At 43.5% G+C, this 19,944-nt stretch overlaps 1 protein-coding gene across 1 annotated transcript in view; it reads right to left on the reverse strand.

Annotated features, from left to right (window-relative positions):
* Positions 1-19,944, reverse strand: part of AGBL4 (ATP/GTP binding protein like 4) — a 790,143-nt gene that overhangs the window by 659,438 nt on the left and 110,761 nt on the right. Inside the window, exon 2 of the mRNA XM_027837968.1 lies at positions 7,096-7,220. Within this exon, the coding sequence (XP_027693769.1) occupies positions 7,096-7,220 (125 nt within the window). The remainder of the gene's footprint in view (positions 1-7,095; positions 7,221-19,944) is intronic.

Below are 19,944 nucleotides of genomic sequence, written 5' to 3' on the forward strand. Positions count from 1 at the left end.
GTAAAGTGGGTTGCCCTCATGGGGAAATGGTCTAACAAGGTGGTGTGTGAGCACAGTGAATTGTGACAGCACCGTGTGTAAGAGTCACAAATGTGAGGAACTGAAACAGAAGGGGATAAGCAGAGCCAGGGAAATGATGACAACAGAAAATCAGATGGGCGCAACAGCAGCTGAGATGGACCAAGAAGCACAGCCCTCGAGAGAGAAAACGGATCCACCTTCCTCAAAGAGGTAGGGGCTCACAGGTATGGAAGACTATCTACGCTGCCACACCTACCCGATCACGGAACCTGACTCTAGAACCTGAAGAGATGTCAGAGGCTAGCTGTGCCTCATCCAACCTCCCCATCTCACAGGGAAATTGAGGTTAAGTGAGTTCTCCAAGTTGCCCAGCTGCTAAGAGGCAGCCGTGTGGCTCAGTGGATAGAGTCCCGGGCCTGAATCAGAAAGACACTGGCAGTGGGACTATGGGCAAGCCACATCACCTCTGTCTTCCTCAGTTTCCTCCTCTGTAAAATGAGGGGGAAGACAGCACCCACCTCCCAGAGCAGTTGGGAGGATAAATGAGATAACGCTTGTAAAGCACTTGGCTCACAGTAGGTGCTTAACAAATGCTTGTTCTTTTTCCTACCCCTTCACCAAGTTCACATAGTAAACCTCAGCCTTATGATTCCAAAGCACCTTCTCCATTCACTCTGTCCACATTCATGTTGGCTGCTTTTACTTAAGTGCCTTTTTCCTTCTTTTTTGATTCTTTGTTACAAGAGATGGTTCCCCGGGCAAGGAAGGAGAGCAAGGTATCTTCCAAAATGAAAACAATATAAAAACAAAACACATCAGTAGTTTCTAAAAGGCAGCATGGTAGCACGGTAGAAAGACGGTCGGACTTGGAATCAAGAAGACCCGAATTCAAATCCTACTTCAGTCACTTCCTAGCTGAGTGATCCTGGGCAAGTCACGTAATCTCTGCCCAGGCTCAGTTTCCTCATATGTCAAACGGAGATAACAATAACATTCAGCTGCCAGGGTAGCAAACATGGTGCTATGGCGAAGCTAGCCAGCCGCCGCTGTTCTCATCACCACGGAGCCTAAGGCCCGGCCAGGGGAGATGGCTGGACCAGGGCCCTAGGCCTCCCCCCGCAGCCCAGGCTCTTCCCAGCAACGAAGCTGTCTCTTCTCCTCACAGACTTTTGTTTTCCATCAAGGCAAGTCTCTCTGAGGAACTTTGCATAAAATTTGAATATCAATCTCTCGTTGGCTGGCAGTAAATCAGCGCGCAGGAGCCGGCACAGCTCTCACGCTCATCCAGCCAGAGCCTCATTTGCATAGAGCTCTTCCTCACTTTCTACATCTGTGTTTTATTTATGTTGCCACAGCAATATTTATAAGTTTATGTCACAATAAGCATCCACTCTAAATTTAGGGGCTTTTTTTAATTGTTTAGCCAGAACATTCACACACAAAGTGAGAAGAAACCTGGGAGGGAGGCAGATTCCTCACTGGACAGAAGCACAAAGGCTGGTCTCCTTGTGTGCAGCGCACTGATGTCCTAGTGAACAACGTCGCGGAGATGCTGACATGGACGCCCGGCGGAGAGAACACAAGCCTGGCCTGCACGAGCCCGTGGGGCCGCAGAGGCAGAGGGATGTCTCCTCACTTATTTTCCACTGCTATTCTGGCATCAGGACTCGTGTCCCCCACAAGGCCACTATCCAGCAGAATGGCCGGCCCTGAGAACTGGACGGACTTAAGCCTGGATATTCTGAGCGGCAGTCGGACTACAACAAAACAAGTAGCCACACTGAGTCCAGCACCAATATGGTGAACCCAAGGGACTGACGACAAGGGAGAAGGCGGCACAACCAGGCAGGTGCCTAAGGAAGGGAGAATCAGTCCAAGGGTAGGAACTGAGCCCATCAAAGCTCCCTTGCCTATTGTTAAAGGATGGAAGAGAGGAAAGGAAAGAAGGAAGGGAAGGAATGGAAAGAAGGGAAGGAAGAGAAGGAAGGGAGGAAGGGAGGGAGGGAGAGAAGAGAAGGGAAGGAAGGGAAGGAAGGGAGGAAGGAAGGAGGGAGGGAGGAAGTAAGGGAGGGAGGGAGAAAGAGAGGAAGGAAAGAAGGAAGGAAGAGATAAAGGAAGGAAGGAAGGGAGGGAGGAAGGAAGGAAGGGAGGGAGGGAGGGAGGAAATACATTCAAATCATAAGACAGAGCTGAGCAAAGAGGAGGGTGACCGAAACAAAGACAGTTCACAATCAGCCTTGGGGGAGGGGCCATTGTTGCCTCGAGAACATTAAACTCATCTATGAAGACAGTGCCAGCCCCCAAACAGCCCCTGCCATGGCTCCACGAAGCCTATCACTGAGCACAGACTTGACAACATTTCTTCCTTTGGCTCCTTCAGAAGAAGAGGATGTGAGTGAAAAGACGAGGTGAAGAAGGAATCTGCTCTTCCCACCGCTAAAGGTGTTTTCTACAGACCTGAGGGCAGGTGCAGGCGATGGGGACAACTCTCCCCTTCCTCAGGCTCCAAAGCATGGAAAGCCAGTGCTGAGTGTTCCTGGAGAAGCTGATCTACCATACTGAGCCTGAGTGTGAGCCTGCCTCGGATTCTCCCACAGGGTAGGAACAACGTCCTCCCAGGACCTGAGGAGCTGAGGCAAGGACTAGAGGTGTACAGGAGGGATGCATTTCTCCCATTCTGTTTAATGCCTGTGGGCAAGCATGTGTTTGTCAGCCACCTTAAAAGAAACACAGCAAGCACTAGAGAAAAGGGAGTTTTCTTCAGGAAGCCGAGAGAATGACCGGGTGAGGCAGCCCCGCCCATGGACTGGCCTGGGCATCCAGCACCATCCACAGAGCGGTAGGCCAAAGGGTGAGTCAGCCTCTCGGAGCACCTGAGAGAAGCAGGAGCTTGGCCAAACCCCAGAGGGGCCCACTGGTACTGGGTGCTGCCCCGAGACCTAACAACAGGAAAGAAGCACAGGTCTAGACTTAAAAGGGACCTGGGAGGCCATCAAGCCAACCCTGTCACTGTACAGAAAAGAAAGAAAATGGAGGCCCAGGAAGCTAAGAAACTCACCCGGGGGCACAGAGCTAAGAAGGGAAGTGTCTGAGGGGGACTGGAATCCAGGTCGTCCTGACTCCAAGGCCCAGCCTTTTCAGAAGTGTCTCAGACAGCAGTCCCTGGCACTCCTACCTCTCACACTGAATTTTCTTCTAAGAGCCTCCGTTTCTTCTCCTGGGCTAGGAGTTGCATTTTGCTCACCAATCCCCCAGCCGCACATGCCGTGGTGCCTCAGGCACTGCTGGTGTCTCCTGAACTCTGCACGGGCAGGACAGCCTTTGTCCCAAGCTTCTCTCCCAGTGACCACACGTCCAATTTCAGATCCAAAGCTCTCCTGCCTGTCTGCCTTTCCTTGCGGCAAGTGAGAGGGGAGGTCTCCTAACAAGCAGCAAGCTACTTGGCTACCATAGCCCTGCTTTATCAAGAAGGGCACCATCTCCACAGTCCCTCATCCCAAACTTTAAGATCAGGTCTTTTTCAAAGCCCCCACAAGCATGGCCCCCCCCAAAATGACCATGCAGCCTATGGTGGAAGAGCTGCAATGAAAGGGAACTCACACGCCTCCCCCCACCCCTGCAAAGAGCCTGTACTGTTGGGGGATAGGCAAGGGCCTAGACTGGCCCCTTTGTGACATCCCCCCATCCTCGAGATGTGGTGGGAGCAAAGCTGGGCATAAAATCAGGATGGCCTGGATTCACATCCAGGTTCAAACACATAACAGCTGGGTGGCCTGGGCAAGTACCCAGATGGCCCCTCAGGCCCAGGTTCTGCCCTCTGGGCCCCTCTTCACCACCCTCTTCAGCCCTTAAGATACTTGACTTCAGCTCTTGCATTCTCTCTGGAGCTTCTCTCCTAGCCTACAGTCCCCTCCATATCCTGCTCCTTACAGCCCGTTTTCCTCAAGTGCAGGCCCAGAGCCTTGTCCAGGGCTTCAGACAGGCCTAACCAAAGTCAGTGGCAGGTTGACTAGCCATTTTTTAAAATACAAAGCACCTGGCTCCAGGACTAATTCTGATGCTCTAAATATCCTGAAAGGACCTCGAGTGGGTAAACCTTGGGCACTAACACAAAAGTGGTGCAACAATCATCACTGTTCTGGAGGGCCAACTGAATGTTCCACCAGAAGACCCCAGTGCTGGACCCCTAAAGTGGAAATGCTGCAAGAGCTCAGCCCCCTGACAAAGGGCCACCCTGCAGCTCAAGGGCAGCACACCTCCGAGAGAAAACGTTGCCAGGAAAGTGCATTCACCCAAAACACTGGCCCAGGCCCTCTTGGGAGGGAGTCCTCCCCTCCCAGGATGCTTTGCCTTTTCCGATGGCTAGACAGACTCCCTCCCTCCGAGCCCCTGCAAGAGGGCAGCTCAACGTGGGCATTTCAAATTAAATTTGTCAAACCTCAGAACAAAGAGAATAATCCTTCAGGTTGTACTGTGGGTAGGGACTCTTATAGCATAAGTCCAGCTCTGAGTACTGGCAGCAAGGGAACAGCCAGTGCCAGGGCAGGGACTGGCCAAGCTGGGGAGGGGCAGGGGCAATGGATATGACAGGAGCTATCAGCTGCTGGGCCTTAGGAAAAGCTGGAGAATGAGTCCAGCCCCAAATACCTGGCCATAAATGCATGCTTACTTTGTCAGCCAAGAGAGTGAGGCATGCTGGGAGAATGGTCCTGAGCTGATGCTAGCTGAACCCAAGGCCTCCCTCCTCACTATGTCTCTCTTAGACCTTGTTGTGATTCCTGAACTGGTGATCTGACCTCTGCATCAGATATAACCTCTCACCTCTGACCTTCACAGAATGTCAGAACACGACAGAATTTAGGGGGTACCTAATCCAAACCCCTCCCTTTGACAGAGGAGGAAACTGAGGCTTGAGGGCACTTGAGTTCAGACCTGAACTCTGATGTCCAGTCTGGGATTCCTTTCAGTACACAGAGGATCATGAGATCTGGGGCTGGACCCCTGGGTCAGTCCCCTTGTGGGTTGGCCCCAGAGAGAGTAGGGAACTTGCTCAAGGTTACACAATAACTCAGGGGCAGAACCAGGACTCTTAAGACCCCGTCCAAGGCTCTGTCAGCTGTGGGTGAAATGAAAGGAAGAATAACAAAAAAAGTCGCTTCATCTTCTCCTGGAACACTGGTTAAAAAAAAAACGTTCTCTGCTTTTTTCAGAGCTAAGACCTCAGCACCCTGCAGTGTGGCAGAGATCCAGAGGAAGTTTAGAAGGAACGGAGGAATGAGCAAAGGGAGAAGAAGTCTTCTGGGCCGATCTGGGGTGGCTGGAAGCCAGAAGGCCTCTAGATGCCAAAAACTGAGACGTTCTGTCTATTTTCCCCCTCTAGGCCATAACCATCTCATGCACCTGTTAATAGACCTATTGGCTTTCTGCTCACACCGTCACTGTCACACTGCGTCAGAAATAAATTTAATGCCACATAAGAATATTTAATGCCAGAGCCAGAGGGAGAGAATTACTTTTCCATCAATGTAGCAGAATGCATGGCTTTCATAGACTTTTTACAAATATACTGTTTTAAAAACCACTTGTTGGGTTCATATCTCTGCCCTGCACCACATGGCTCAGACCTGCCTAGACCAGATGTGGCAGCCACTTTCGATGTGTACTGTGGTCCACCTCCCTCCTCCCCTTCAAGAGCCCAGTCCCAAATAAGGCCCCAACTAGATTACATTTGTGCAAGTCTCACTGGAACGGAAATTGGACAGATGAAAAAGATTAGAGGGTGACACATTACAAGTCAAACTTAATAGTAAAACCATTTCGCCTCCACGTAGACAACCACAAAAACAAATATCCTGTATGCTGCCAAGAGTCGGGCTATCTGCACAGCCCATCTCTGGGCCTCTGGGAGACAGGTGCCCATTCATTTGGGGCCTGGATCACCTGACTCCAGTTGACAGAAAAGGTCTGATAAAGCTCTAAGAAATCCAATAAGCACCCTCGTGACTCCTGGCTGTAATGTGGAGGGGACAGTGTGAAGGGAAAGGAAGCTAGAAGCCTGGAGGAACAGAGCCACCAAGGCAGGCCTGAGGCCCCATCCTCCAGCTTCACACATCCAGGTCCCTTCAGTTAAATCTTGGGGCCACGACAACCAAAGCTTCCTGTAAGTCTGAATACAGGTGGCATGTTTCCCCTCAAAGGCATCGTCTCTACAACCTCAAGATGGCCTAAATCAGAATTATTTGCCAGAGGATTACTTGTACCTTTTTTCCCTTCAAAGAGATCAGAAGATGATGAGATTTACACAATTATTTTAAAGAGAATGAAACTGAGACCCTGAGAGCTGAAGTGTCTTTCCCAAAACCACACAGAAAACATCACAGCCCAGATTTTTCATGTGGGTCTTTGAACTCCAAATCCAGAGCTCTTTCCATTACCCCTAATTTTCGGCACTGGAGTTGGTCTCCAGACCATTACAATAACCAATGGATAAAAGGGACCTTGGTATAGAAAGAAGTCTGTGAAAGTCAGCTAACAATTCCTTTTAATACAAAAGCAGCAAACAGTTGCCTGTGTGTAGACAATTACCCAGACTACATGCCTTCTAGCAAATGGGAAAAGAGAGGCTAAATGCTTCCAAATCCCTGAGCCAGGTGACCTTTGCCCCCAGGGGCTGGGTGGCAAGACACATTCCTCTCTGTAAGAGGGTCCCATCATCAACTCGTGACCCCACTTGACTAGGCCAATTCCTTGGGGATTGGCTGCCTGCAAAGAGCAGAAGAAGGATGCAGGCCTTTGTTGTCATTTCACCCTTCAGGTTGTTTGTTTCCGTGACATCTCTTTATAATCACAAAGTAACTGCATATCAAGCATTCACAAACTATCGCCGTTCATAGAACATGCCAATTTTTATGCCATAATTAGTACCCTTCTATGTGTCTTGCAAGAATATTTGTCATTATTTCTGAAGAAATATGAGTCTATTTCCCATCACAAAGCCAGTGAATTCTTTAAAGAAACAAAACCAATTTTCCTTCTCATCAAAACAATGCTGAAGGTAGTTCTGACTTCACTTACCTGTGATTCTTTCACATTTTCAACAGTGAAATTGAACCAGACCCTAAAGCGTGGATTGCAGGTATCGGGCCTTATGAACAGGTCATATTCAAACTCGGAGACGTGATCCACCCGGCCAAGATTACCTAGGAACAAGCAGGAAGACAACTGGAATGTAACAGAACGTAGACATCACGGCCACGTGACTGCCGCCATTGACAGGTATTCATAATTGGGACATTGGCTCTCACTCTATTTAAAGTCAAGCACCTAAGAAATGCAATTAGCCCTATGAATAAGTCTGAACCTGCAATTAGAAGGTGCTACCACCAGGTGGCACGAGTGTCCCAAGCAGAGCCACATGCCCAAAGTGGACTAATAATCACATTGCACTGGTTCAGACAAACCTGTGAAGAACCCACTACAGGTATCATCACTCCAAGTTTATAGATAAGGAAACCGAAGCCCAGAGAGATCCAGTGACCCACCCAAGGTCACACAGCTCGGTCAGAGGCAGGATCTGAACCCAGGTCTTCCTGACTCAGCCCCCACTCATTCGCTATACTAGTGATGCCCCAGGCCACCGACATATGCAGAAGGATCCCTGCTGACCACATGCTGGCCTCTGAAAGCTGTAATGTTGTCTATGATTTACTGTATTTTTATGTGTTTGGTTAAATATTTCCGCTACACTGTCATCCAGGAGCCCTGGATCGGTTGCACTCCACCAGGCTCCCTGGATGGGCCACTTCTACGGCAGAGGCAGTTCCACTGAGAGAAGGCAAAGCCAGGAGCCTTTCCCTCTCTTTAGACCTGACCTGGGCTCTTCGGCACGACCATGGAACAAGGCTAGGAAATAGCTGCGAGTCTTGCAAAGCCCATCTGTTTACAGACCACAATGGGATAGTTTGGTGCCTGTCTCACGGATAGTTCGTCATCACAAACCTTGATTCTAAAATCCCGTTTTACCTGCTTCCTATGTTTCCAATTCTGACTCATCACCGTGGCCCCTCTCTCTCCATCTCATCAGTCATGCCCCTTGTTTGCAAGGTTCTGCTGATCCTTCCGACTCCAAATACTACAACCCTGTCGTTTCAATCACGTCCAGCTCTCCCTGACCCTATCTGGGGCTTTCTTGGCAGATACTAGAGTGGTCTGCCATTTCCTTCTCCAGTTCATTTTACAGATGAGGAAACTGAGGCAAGCAGGGTGAAGTGACTTGCCCAGGATCACACAGGTAGTAAATGTCTGAGGCCAGATTTGAACCCAGGAAGATGAGTCTTCCTGACTCCAGGCTGAGTGCTCTGTGCACTGCACCACCTAGCTACCTTACCATTACCCTAGCTCAGCCATTTCTGGCCATCGAAGTATTACTGTAACAGTCTGCTTACTGATCACTCCATCTTTACCCTATCTTCACTCCAGAGTATTTTTGCCAATATTAGCACTTATTGATCATCTTTAAATACATTTTAATTATATCACGGGCCTATTCAATAACCTCTTTCATTAACGGATAAATCCCTAACTTCCTGGACTGAAATCCAAGGACTTCCATAATCTGGCTTCACCTTGATTTTCCAGCTGTGTCTCCTGATAAGGGGCACACAAACCTCGCCACACAAACGCTCTAGTCCAGGGGTGGGGAACTTGTGTCCTGGAGGCCACATGCCCGCTATGTCCTCCAGTGCAGTCTTTTGACAGAATCCAAGTTTTACAGAACAAATCCATTTATCAAGGGGATTTGTTGTGTGACATTTGGATTAAAAGGGCCGCGCTTGAGGACCTAGAGGGCCACATGTGGCCTCGAGGCCACACATTTCCACCACCACCCCCCTCACTGCTCTAGCTTTTGCCATTGTAAATCACTTGCACATTCACATTTCCATGTCGTTGTTCATGCTGGTCCCACCCCCACCACCAGAGGAATCCCTTACCCTCCCCCCTCCAACTACTAAAATCTTACCCATATTTCAAACCCTAAGTCACATCTCCCTTTCTCCATGAGCTCTCGCCCAACACTCCAGCTTACTCTACACTAGTGGGCCTCTCTCTGACTTGCCTACTCTTCCCAGTACACAACATTTCATCCCTCAGCTCCACACTTTTGCACCGTATGACCCCCAGGACTAAAACACATTCCCTCCTCGCCTCCATCTCCTAGAATCCCTAGATTCCGTCAAAGCAGGAATATGTCACCTTCTAAAGGAAACCTGTCCTAATCACCCCACCCCACCCCCAGCATCTGCTAATGCCCCCCTCCTCCTTCACCTTCTCCTCCTCCTCCTCCTCCTCCTCACTTCCCATTTATTCCCAGGACCAAGCTTGTTCTTTACAATTCTGCAACATTGATTTTCAACTGTTTGTGCCTATTCAATTACATTGTTGCAGACATCATGGAAAGAGAGACAGAGGGATAGAGACAGAGGGAGAGGGAGAGACAAAGACAGAAAAAGACAGAGACAGAAAGAGAGAGAGAGAGAGACTGAGAAAGAAAGAGGAAAGAGAGAGAGAGAATAGTTTCAATGCTTCTACTTCACTTTACATCAGTGCATGTAAGTTTTTACATGCTTCTCTGTATTTTCATGTTATTTTTTCCTTATAAAACAGTAATGTCACATTATTTCCTTACATAAAATTTGTTCAAGCACTCCCCAGTTTATGGGGATCTAATTTACTTCCAAGTCTCTGCAATCACAAAATATACTACTATTGATATTTAATATCTCTAGGAATTTCCCGTCTTTGGGATATAAGCCTAGCAACTGAACCTCTAAGTCCAAGTGTGGGCATTAAAGTCACATTTTAAAAACCTAACTCCATGCTGCTTTCCAGAACAGTTGGGTTGTAAGCTCCTTGAGGGCAGAAGCCTTCTTTTGCCTCTTTTTGTAACATTAGTACTTAGCTCAAGGCCTGGCACACAGTTGGTGTTTAATCAATGTTTACTGATCATTTCACAGATCCAATAGCGCATACTAGTGCCCTCATCTTCCCACGACCCCTCCCAACATTAACTCTTCGTATCTCTTGTTCCCTTTGCCAATTCATTGAGTGTTTTAAAGGCTTGCATTTCTCTTATTAGTGATTTGGAGAAATCTTTCATGTTTGTAAGTCTTGTCATGATTTGTCACATAATTCTTAATTTGAAAACCATCTATGTCTAAAACTGTATATCCAAAATAGAACTCAGTTGGTTTCCCCCTGTTCCAAACTTAGTATCAAGGGAACCGTCATTCTCCCAATCACCCCAGACTGCCACCTCTATAGCATCCCGACCCCTCATTCAAGCTTACCCATATGGTCAATCTTTTATCAACTCTTATCATTTCCACCTTCACACCATCTCCCATCTATGTCCCCTTCTTTCCACTCCAGCCTTGGGCTCATGACCTCACGCCTAGACCACAGTAATTATTGGTCTCCCTTATTCCAACCTCCATAGTCATGGGACTGTTTCTACCTACGTATCCCCAGAACTCAGAACAGCATTTGGCACACAGAATAGAAAACACTTAATAAACGATTCCTGACTGACTGCCATCGGACCATTAATCAGAATTATTTGAGGCAAAGATTTTTTTCCCCATTTGACACACTCCCTTTCTTATCCAAGCTACAATTATTTTATTCAAGTAAAAGGGTTTTTTTCAATTTAATGTAATGAAATTATCTATTTTATCTATTGTGATCTCTCCTATCCCCTATCCCTTGTTTGGTTAAGAATTTCCCCCCTTAAAATTAGATCATTGGAGGAGGACTCAAGATGGCAGAGTGAGAAGAAGCATTAGAGTTCAGCTCTTTCCTTATACCTCTGACAAAAATCTAGAGAATGGACCAAACTGGATTCTACCTGGGACAGCCAAGAAGCCACAATAAGAGGCTTTCCTCAAAAGATAAGTAAGTATCTCTCTAAAAACAAGACCAAACATTATCTTTGATGGGGAAAAGCTAGAAGTTTTTCCAATAAGATCAGAGATGAAGCAAGGATGTCCATTATCACTATTACTATACAATATTGTGCTAGAAATGCTAGCTATAACAATAAGAAAAAGAAATTGGAGGAATAAGCATAAATAAAGAGGAAACAAAACTACCATTTTTCACAGATTATATGATGGTTTATTTAGAGAACCCTAGAGTCAAATAAAAAACTAATCAAGATAATTAACAACTTCAGCAAATTTGCAGGATATAAAATAAACATACACAAATCACCAGCATTTTCGTATATTACCAACAAAATCCGGAAGGAAGAATTAGAAAGAGAAATTCTATTTAAAATAACTATGGACAGTATAACATACTTGGGAATTTACCTGCCAAGAAACACACAGGATCTAAATGAATACAAAACGTTCATCACACAAATAAAAACAAACACAAATAAACAGAGAAATATTAATTGCTTATGGATATTCTGAGCAAATACAATAAAAATGACAATACTATCTAAATTAGTTGAATTATTCAGTGCCATACCAATCAAACTCCCAAAGAATTACTTTACAGAACTAAAAAAAAAAATTAACAAAATTGACTTGGAGGAACAAAAAGTAAAGAGTATCAAGGGCGTATTAAAAATGGAAAGGAAACAGGCCTAGTAGGACCAGATCTCAAATGATACCACAGATCTATAATCATAAAAACATTTTGGTACTGAATAAAAAATAAAGAGGGTGATCACTAGAACAGATTAAATATATAATATATGGAAGCAAATGAGCACAATAATTTCATGTGATAAAAGATCCTTGTTATTAGAACAAGAACTCACTGTTCAACAAAAACTATTGGAAAAACTAGAAAGTAGTTGTCAGAACCTAGGTGTAGACCAATATCTCACACTTTATAACAACATAAACTCAAAATGAGTATGTGATTTAGACATAAAGAGTGACATCATAAGCAAATTAGTGGGAAATGGAAGAAATTACCTGTCAGCTCTATGGCTAAAGAAACAGTCCATGACCAAACCAAAACAGAGAGAGATTCACATGAGATAAAATGGACAATTTTGATTACATAAAGTTAAAAAGTTTTTGCACAAACAAAACTAATGTAGCTAAAATTGAGGGAGGGGGACAGGAAACTGAGGAAGATATCTTTGCAGCAAGTTTCTCCGAAAGAAGTCTCATCTCTAAGATATATACGGAACTGAGTAAAATTTAAAAGCAATAAAATAGCCATTCCCTAAATCACTAAACGATCAAAGGATATAAATAGGCAGCTTTTAGAGGAAGAAATCCAAGCTATCAATAGCCACCTGAAAAAATTCTCTATATCACTGATAATTACCACCTCATACCAGTCAGATTGGAAAAGGTGACAAAAAAGAAAAATGGCAAATGCTGGAGAGGCAGTTAGAAAACAGGTACAGTAAAGTACAGTTGGTGAAGCAATATAAAAATTCTGGAAAGCAATACAGAACAAAACCAAAAAGCTACTAAACCATGTATACTTTTTCACCCAGCAATATTGCCAGAAGGTCTATACACCCAAAAGAGATCAAAGAAGAATAAAGACCTATATGTGCAAAAACATTTATATCACCTTTTTTGTGGTACCAAAGAACTGGAAACTAAGGAGAATGCCCATGAGGAATGACTTGAACACATTATGGTATATGAATATGATGGAATGCTACTGTGCTATAAGAGATGATGAAGAGGATGGTTTCAGAGAAACCTGGGAAGACTTGTATGAACTGATGCAGTGAAGTGAGCAGAACCAGGAGAACAATCTACACAATGACAGCAACATTGTAAAGGTAACCAACTGTGAAATATCTAGGAACCCTGATCAACACAATGAGCCACTACAGTTTAAAGGACTCATGACAAAACATGCTGCCCAGCTCCTGACAGAGAGGTAATGTACTCAGAGTGCAAACTGAAGCATATTTTCTTTTTTTCTTTCATTCCTTTTTTTGGGGAAGGTAGCTAATGCAGAAATTTGTTTTATATGACTACACATATTTAATGCGTTTTGTTTTTCTTGCCTTCTGAATGAGCAAGGGAAGGGGAGAAGGAGAGAATTTGGAACTGAAAATAAAATAAAATTGAACTAAAAAAAAAGATCCATGGAGAAACAACTTTGAAAGACTTTAGAACTCTAGTCAATGGAATGATAAGTCCAAAGGACTGATGATGAAACAAACCATTTACTAGAGTGATGATGAACTTGAAATGCAGAAAGAGACAGACATTTTGAGGCATAGCTATATGAAAATTCTTTTATCTTCTGAGCATTTAAAAATAATTTAAAAACCCTCCATTCATTCTTTTTTCTTTTTGGAAAAACTAACGTTGGCCACATCTCCACCCCAACTTTCCCCACAAAAGAAAGAAAAACCCAGTCCTTGTAAACAGTAATCAGGGTCAAGCAAAAGAAATCTGTACCTTTTCAGTGTCTACAAATGTTTGCCTGAACCTGTGCCTTAGGCCCACTGCTCCTCTTGTAGGAGGTTGGGAGTATGTTTCATGGCTGGTCTCCTAGATTCCCGGTTGGTGATTGTATTGATTATAGTTCTTTGGTATTTCAAAGTTGTTTTTTCTTTAAATTGTTGTTCTTGCTATGTAAATTGTTCTGCTGTTCTGCTCATTTCACTCTATATCAGTTCATGCAAAGCATCAAAGTCAATCATCATTCAGTTTCTCTGAAACTTACATTTCAATATTTCTTATGGCACAATAATTCTTATGGCATAATTTACTCAGCTATCCCCTTGGGGATGGGAATGGCAGGGAATTCTCAACCAAACCAGAGACAGAGGATTACAAAAGATAAAACAGATTATTTCAATTACATGAAATTGAGAAGCTTTTGCATAAACAGCATTAATGCAAATGGGATAAGCAGGGAAGAGGTCGACTGGGGGAAAATATGTTCACCAATTATCTCTGATAAGGCTCTGATATCCAAGATATATATGCAACTAACAAAAGGATCTAAGACCAAAAGCCATACCCCAATAGATAAGTGATTAAAGGATATGAACAATCTCAAAAGAAAAATTACAAATTATTAGCAACCACACAAAAGAAATAAAAATCATTGGCCAAGATGACAAAAATGAGAATAGTCAATGCTGCAATACTTGTGTAAGATAAGGCACTGTTGGTAGAACTGTGAATTGGTCTAATCATTCTGAAAAGCAATTTGGAATGACGCAAATAAAGTGATGAAAATGTTCACATCCTTTGACCCACAGATTCCAATGTTAGGCTTACAGCCCAAGGAGTTTAATGGACAAAAAAAAGGTTCCATAAACATCAAAATATTGATAGCAGTACTTTTTGTAGTAGCAAATAACTGGAAACAAAGTAGATGCTAAACAAATTGTTTAAATGGAATAATACAGCTTTGTAAGAAACAATGATATGACTACAGAGAACCCTGGGAAAGCTTGTTTAAACTGACACAATGTGAAACTGATAAAACCAGAATAACAGACCCAGAGCCAGCAATAGAATGGAATGCTGCCAAATTATAACAAACCAGGTGAACACCACATGGTGTTCTTTTGGCAGACTTTTTCTAATAGGTTGTTTAGTTTTGCTAAACTGCTTCTTTTTCTTCTGTTTTATCTTTGTTATAAGGGATAACTTTCTGGGAGCGAGAAGGAAATGGCTATTCTGAGAAATACTGGCAATATTGCAACATTTTTAAAAAATAATTTTCCTCCTAGACATCTCTATGAAAAAAAAAACCTGTTCTCATTCCCTTCTAAATTTATTTTTTTATGATGTTACCTTTTATAGTCAGGTCATTTTGAGTTACCCATTTTGATCTTTTTGGGGTTTTGGTGTAAGATGTTACAGACCTTATCTCTTTAAAATCTAGATTAGGATATGAGTTCCCTTTGCATCATCAGTCTTATTCAACAACACCTTTTTCCTTTTCATCAGAATTATTTCTTATATTTGAGGTGGTGGAGCCAAGATGGCAGAGTAAAAGCAGTGACTTCCTTGAGCTCTGCCTCAAACCCCTCCAAATACCTATAAAAAGTGGCTCTAAACAAATTCTGAAGCAGCAGAACCCACAAAAAGACAGAGTGAAACACATTTCCAGCCCAAGACAGCCTGGATGGTTGATTGTAAAGATATATCACACCAAGCAGGGAGAGGAATGCAGTTTGGTGTGGGCGCGCAGGCATGGCAGGCCTCAATGAACCTGGAGCAGGCCTCAGAGGACTGAATCACAGGCGGCTGTGGCGGTTTCCAGACTTCTCAACCCATGAATGCCAAAGATAACTTAGAAGGTCAGTGGGAAAAGTCTGTGTCTGTGGTGAAAGAGAAGCGCAGTCCCAGCCCCAGTCCTGGAGCTCGGCCCCCAGGGCGGCAGCTGCTTCCAGAGCCTCTAGCCCACAGACTGAGGGGGAATCGAGTGGCTGATCAGAGAGGGATTGCAGGGATCTCTTTGCTGGTGCAGGATTCTCTTGCTTTGCCTGTGGTTGGATATGGGTCAGAGTTCTGGGTGGCAGTCCTGGGGCAAGGAGGAGTGCTGGCGTGGTGGAACTTGTAGTGGCAGTGGCGAGGAAATCCTCCTCACAGTTTCAAGAGAGAAAAGAGTGCTTGTGGTTACTCACAGATCACAGAACAGGCTAGGAAAGAGTAAACACCTCGCCCTTGATCACAGCACCTTGGAAGAACTGAAAATTTACAGGTCCCTAGAAGTATCTCTGAAAACAGCTGCACAAAACCCCTGAAGCTTGAGACAGTACATTCTCCACACTGGAAGCAGACCCCTACCTTAACAAAGAGTTTATAACTCAAGTAATTGGCTGGGATCATGAGCAAGCAGCACAAAAAGAGTCAGACCACAGACTCTACTTTGGTGACAAAGAAGATCAAAACATACAACCAGAAGAAGACAATAAAATCAAAGCTCCTATATCCGAAGCCTCTAAGAAAAATATGAATTGGTCCCAGGCCATGGAAGAGCTCAAAAAGGATTTTGAGAAGCAAGTAAGAGAAGCAGAGGAAAAACAATGATGCAAGAAAATCATGAAAAACAAGTCAACAGCTTGCTAAAGGAGACCCAAAAAAATACCGAAGAAAATAACACCTTAAAAAATAGCCTAACCCAAATGGCAAAAGAGGTCCAAAGAGACAATGAGGAGAAGAATGCCCTAAAAAGCAAAATTGACCAAATGGAAAAGGAAGTCCAAAAGTTCACTAGAGAAAATACTTCCTTAAAAACTAGAATGGAGCAAATGGAAGCTAGTGACTTTATGAGAAATCAAGACACTGTAAAAACAAATCCAAAAGAAAACAATGTGAAATATCTCATTGGAAAAACAACTGACCTGGAAAATAGATCCAGGAGAGATAATTTAAGAATTATTGGACTATCTGAAAGCCATGATCAAAAGAAGCCTAGAAATCATCTTTCAAGAAATTATCAAGGAAAACTGCCCTGATATTTTAGAACCAGAGGGCAAAATAGAAATTGAAAGAATCCACCGATCACCTCCTGAAAGAGATCCCCAAAGGAAAACTCCTAGGAATATTGTAGCCAAATTCCAGAGTTCCCAGGTCAAGGAGAAAATACCGCAGGCAGCCAGAAAGAAACAATTCAAGTATTGTGGAAACACAATCAGGATAACACAAGATTTAGCAGCTTTTACATTAAGAGACACGGAACATAATATTCCGGAGGGCAAAGGAGATAGCAAAATGAGTATAATCCTTCAGGAGAAGAAATGGTCATTCAGTGAAATAGGGGACTTTTAAGCATTCTTGATGAAAAGACCAGAGCTGAATAGAAAATTTGGCTTTCAAATACAAGACTCAAGTGAAACATGCAGAGGTAAACAGGAAAGAGAAATCATAAGAGAATTATTAATGCTGAACTGTTTACATTCCTACATGAAAAGATGATATTTGTAACTCATGAGACCTTTGTCAGTATTAGGGTAGTTGGAGGGAAAAAAATTATATGTATGTATGTATAGATAGATAGATAGATAGATAGATAGATAGATAGATAGATAGATAGATAGATAGACAGACAGACAGACAGAGGGCATAGGGTGAGTTGAAGATGAAGGGGTGATATCTGGAGAATAAAATTAAAGAGTGAGAAAGGATTATACTGGGAGAAGGAGAAAGGGAGAGGTAGAATGGGGTAAATTATCTCACATGAAACAGACAAGAAAAGGCTTTTACAATGGAGGGGAAATAGGGGAAGGTGAGAGGGAATGACTGAATCTTATTCTCATAGGATTTGGCTTAAGGAGGGAATAACATACACACTTAATAGGGTATGAAAATCTATCTTAGCCTACAGGAAAAAAAGGGGGAAAGGGGAGAAGAGAGCAGGGGGATGACAGGGGGAGGGCAGACTGGGGGAGGGGGTAATCAGAAGCAAATACTTCTGAGGAGGGACAGGGTCAAAAGAGAGAATAGAATAAATGGGGAGCGGGATAGGATGAAGGGAAATATACTCAGTTTTTTACAACAGGACTAGTATGGAAGTGTTTTGCATGACTACACATGTATAACCTGTATTGAGTTGCTTGCCTTTTCAATGAGGGTGGGTGGGGAGGGAGGAAGGGAGAAAATTTGGAACCCAAAGTTTTAAAAACATATGTTAAAAAACTGCTTTCACGGGGCAGCTAGGTGGCGCAGTGGATAGAGCACCGGCCCTGAAGTCAGGAAGACCCGAGTTCAAATCGGGCCTCAGACCAAACACTTGACACTTACTAGCTGTGTGATCCTGGGCAAGTCACTTAACCCCAATTGCCTAAAAATAAATAAATAAATAAATAAAATTTTTAAAAATTGTTTTCACATATAACTAGGAAATAAGAAATACAGGAAATGGGGTATAGAAATCTATCCTGACCTACAGGAAAATAGAAGGGGAAGAGGATAAGAGAAGGGGGGGGAGATAAAAGGGAGACCAGATTAGAGGAAGGGGTATACAGAATGCATGCCATCTTGGGGTGGGGGGAGGGATGACATGGGGAGAAAATTTGGAACTCATGTGAAATGATCCAAACATTCTGGAGAGCAATTTGGAACTATGCCCAAAGAGCTATAAAAATGTGCATACCCTTTGAACCCAGCAAGAGCACTTCTAGGGCTGTATCCCAAAGAGATCACACAAAAGGGAAAAGGACCCACATGTACAAAAATATTCACAGCAGCTCTTTTGGTGGTGACAAAGAATTGGAAATTGAGAGGGGGCCCATCAATTGGGGAATGGCTGAGCAAGGTGTGGTATATGAATGTGATGGAATACTATTGTGCTCTAAGAAATGATGAACAGGCTGACTTCACAAAAACCTGGAATGACTTGTATGGTCTGATGCTGAGTGAAGTGAGCAGAACCAAGAGAATGTTGTACACAATAACAGTCACGTTGTTCGATGACTAATAATGATAAACTTAACTCTTCCCAGCAATACAAACATCTAAGACATCTCCAGAGGCCTCGTGATGGAAAATGCTATCCACATCCAAAGAAAGAACTATGGAAGTTGAATTGCTATTTTTTTCTCTTCTGTTGAGTTTTGTTTCCTCTTTCTGATGGTTCCTCCCATTGGTTTTAATTTTTACTTACAATATCACTAATGTGAAAATATGTTTAATAGGAATGTAACTGTATAGCCTATATCAGATTGTGCGCCACCTTGGGGCGGGTGGTGGGGAGGAAGGGGGAGAAAAATTTTAAACTCAAAAGCATATGGAAGTGATTATTGATAAATCAAAATAAATTAATAAAAATTTTTTTTTAATTTAAAAAAAGAAAATTTGGAACTCAAAATCTTGTGGAAATGAATGTTGAAAACTAAAAATTAATTTAAAAAAGAAGATAAATAAGAATTTATTTATCTTTGTGTCTTAAGAACTTCATTCCTAAACTGACTTCCCCTATGGAATTTTTAATTCATAGATGCTGCCTTATCTTCCTTTAAACCCTTTGAAATGTATTCTCCCAAAGTCTAGAGTGCTTTTCAGACTGGCTAGATCTCCTGTTTTGGCCGTGAGAGAGGAAATAACTTAGGAAACAAAGGTTCAAGCTTCTGAGCATATCAATTTATTAAGCCATGCTTACCAACAGCCCAACATAGTAGGACCAGTTGCATTCCTCAGCTTTAGCACTGGACCCCAAATACAGAATGAGACTGACTTTTATGCATTAAAAACAATCAAACAAGACCAGTTATTTAAAAGAAAATAATTAACCAAGACACAATATTAAGTAATCTGATTTTTAACTAGAGGAAAGGGTGTGGACTTTTCAAGTTGGGAGAAGGAGAGTGAACAGGTACAATTCCTTGAATTTAGAAAAAGAGGTGGCCCACTCTCCCCAACTATCTGCACACAATCAAAAGAACATAGAAACAAACACAATGATTAATCAGCATGGGACCACCAGTTTTCAGATAAGACACATGGGTTGCTTGAGAAGAATAACTGTGAGAAAACTCCTCACATTGATCTACAGATCTGACTTGGTTTCTGGTCAGCGTAACCTACGCCCTTAGTTAAGGGTCTGTCAGCAGCACGTAGAGATGGTCCAGCTTCCCAGCGACACAGGGCTAGGCTCAAACAGTGCAACAAAGTCTTCTCCTACTTCCCACAACAGAAATTGGACGAGACCCATGACTGAACTGAGGGAACTGAGCTCCCTCCACAATGGAATCACAAAATGAAGTCACTGTGGTTCACTCAATTCCCGCCACCACTTGTTACTCCAATGCCCTCAAGCCCCTCACCCTCCTTCAGTGTCACCGACTCTTAACGCCAAAGTGATCACTTCCAACACTGCCATCATTTCCACTCCAGAAACATTTCTGCCTTATTGGTGAGCAGGAGATCACAAACAGAATCACTGCAGGGAGGATAAAAGTTCTTTGTG

The sequence above is a fragment of the Vombatus ursinus genome, unplaced genomic scaffold (genome assembly GCF_900497805.2).
Source record: "Vombatus ursinus unplaced genomic scaffold, bare-nosed wombat genome assembly UNPS02014825.1, whole genome shotgun sequence".
In the NCBI taxonomy this organism is placed as follows: Eukaryota; Metazoa; Chordata; class Mammalia; order Diprotodontia; family Vombatidae; genus Vombatus; species Vombatus ursinus.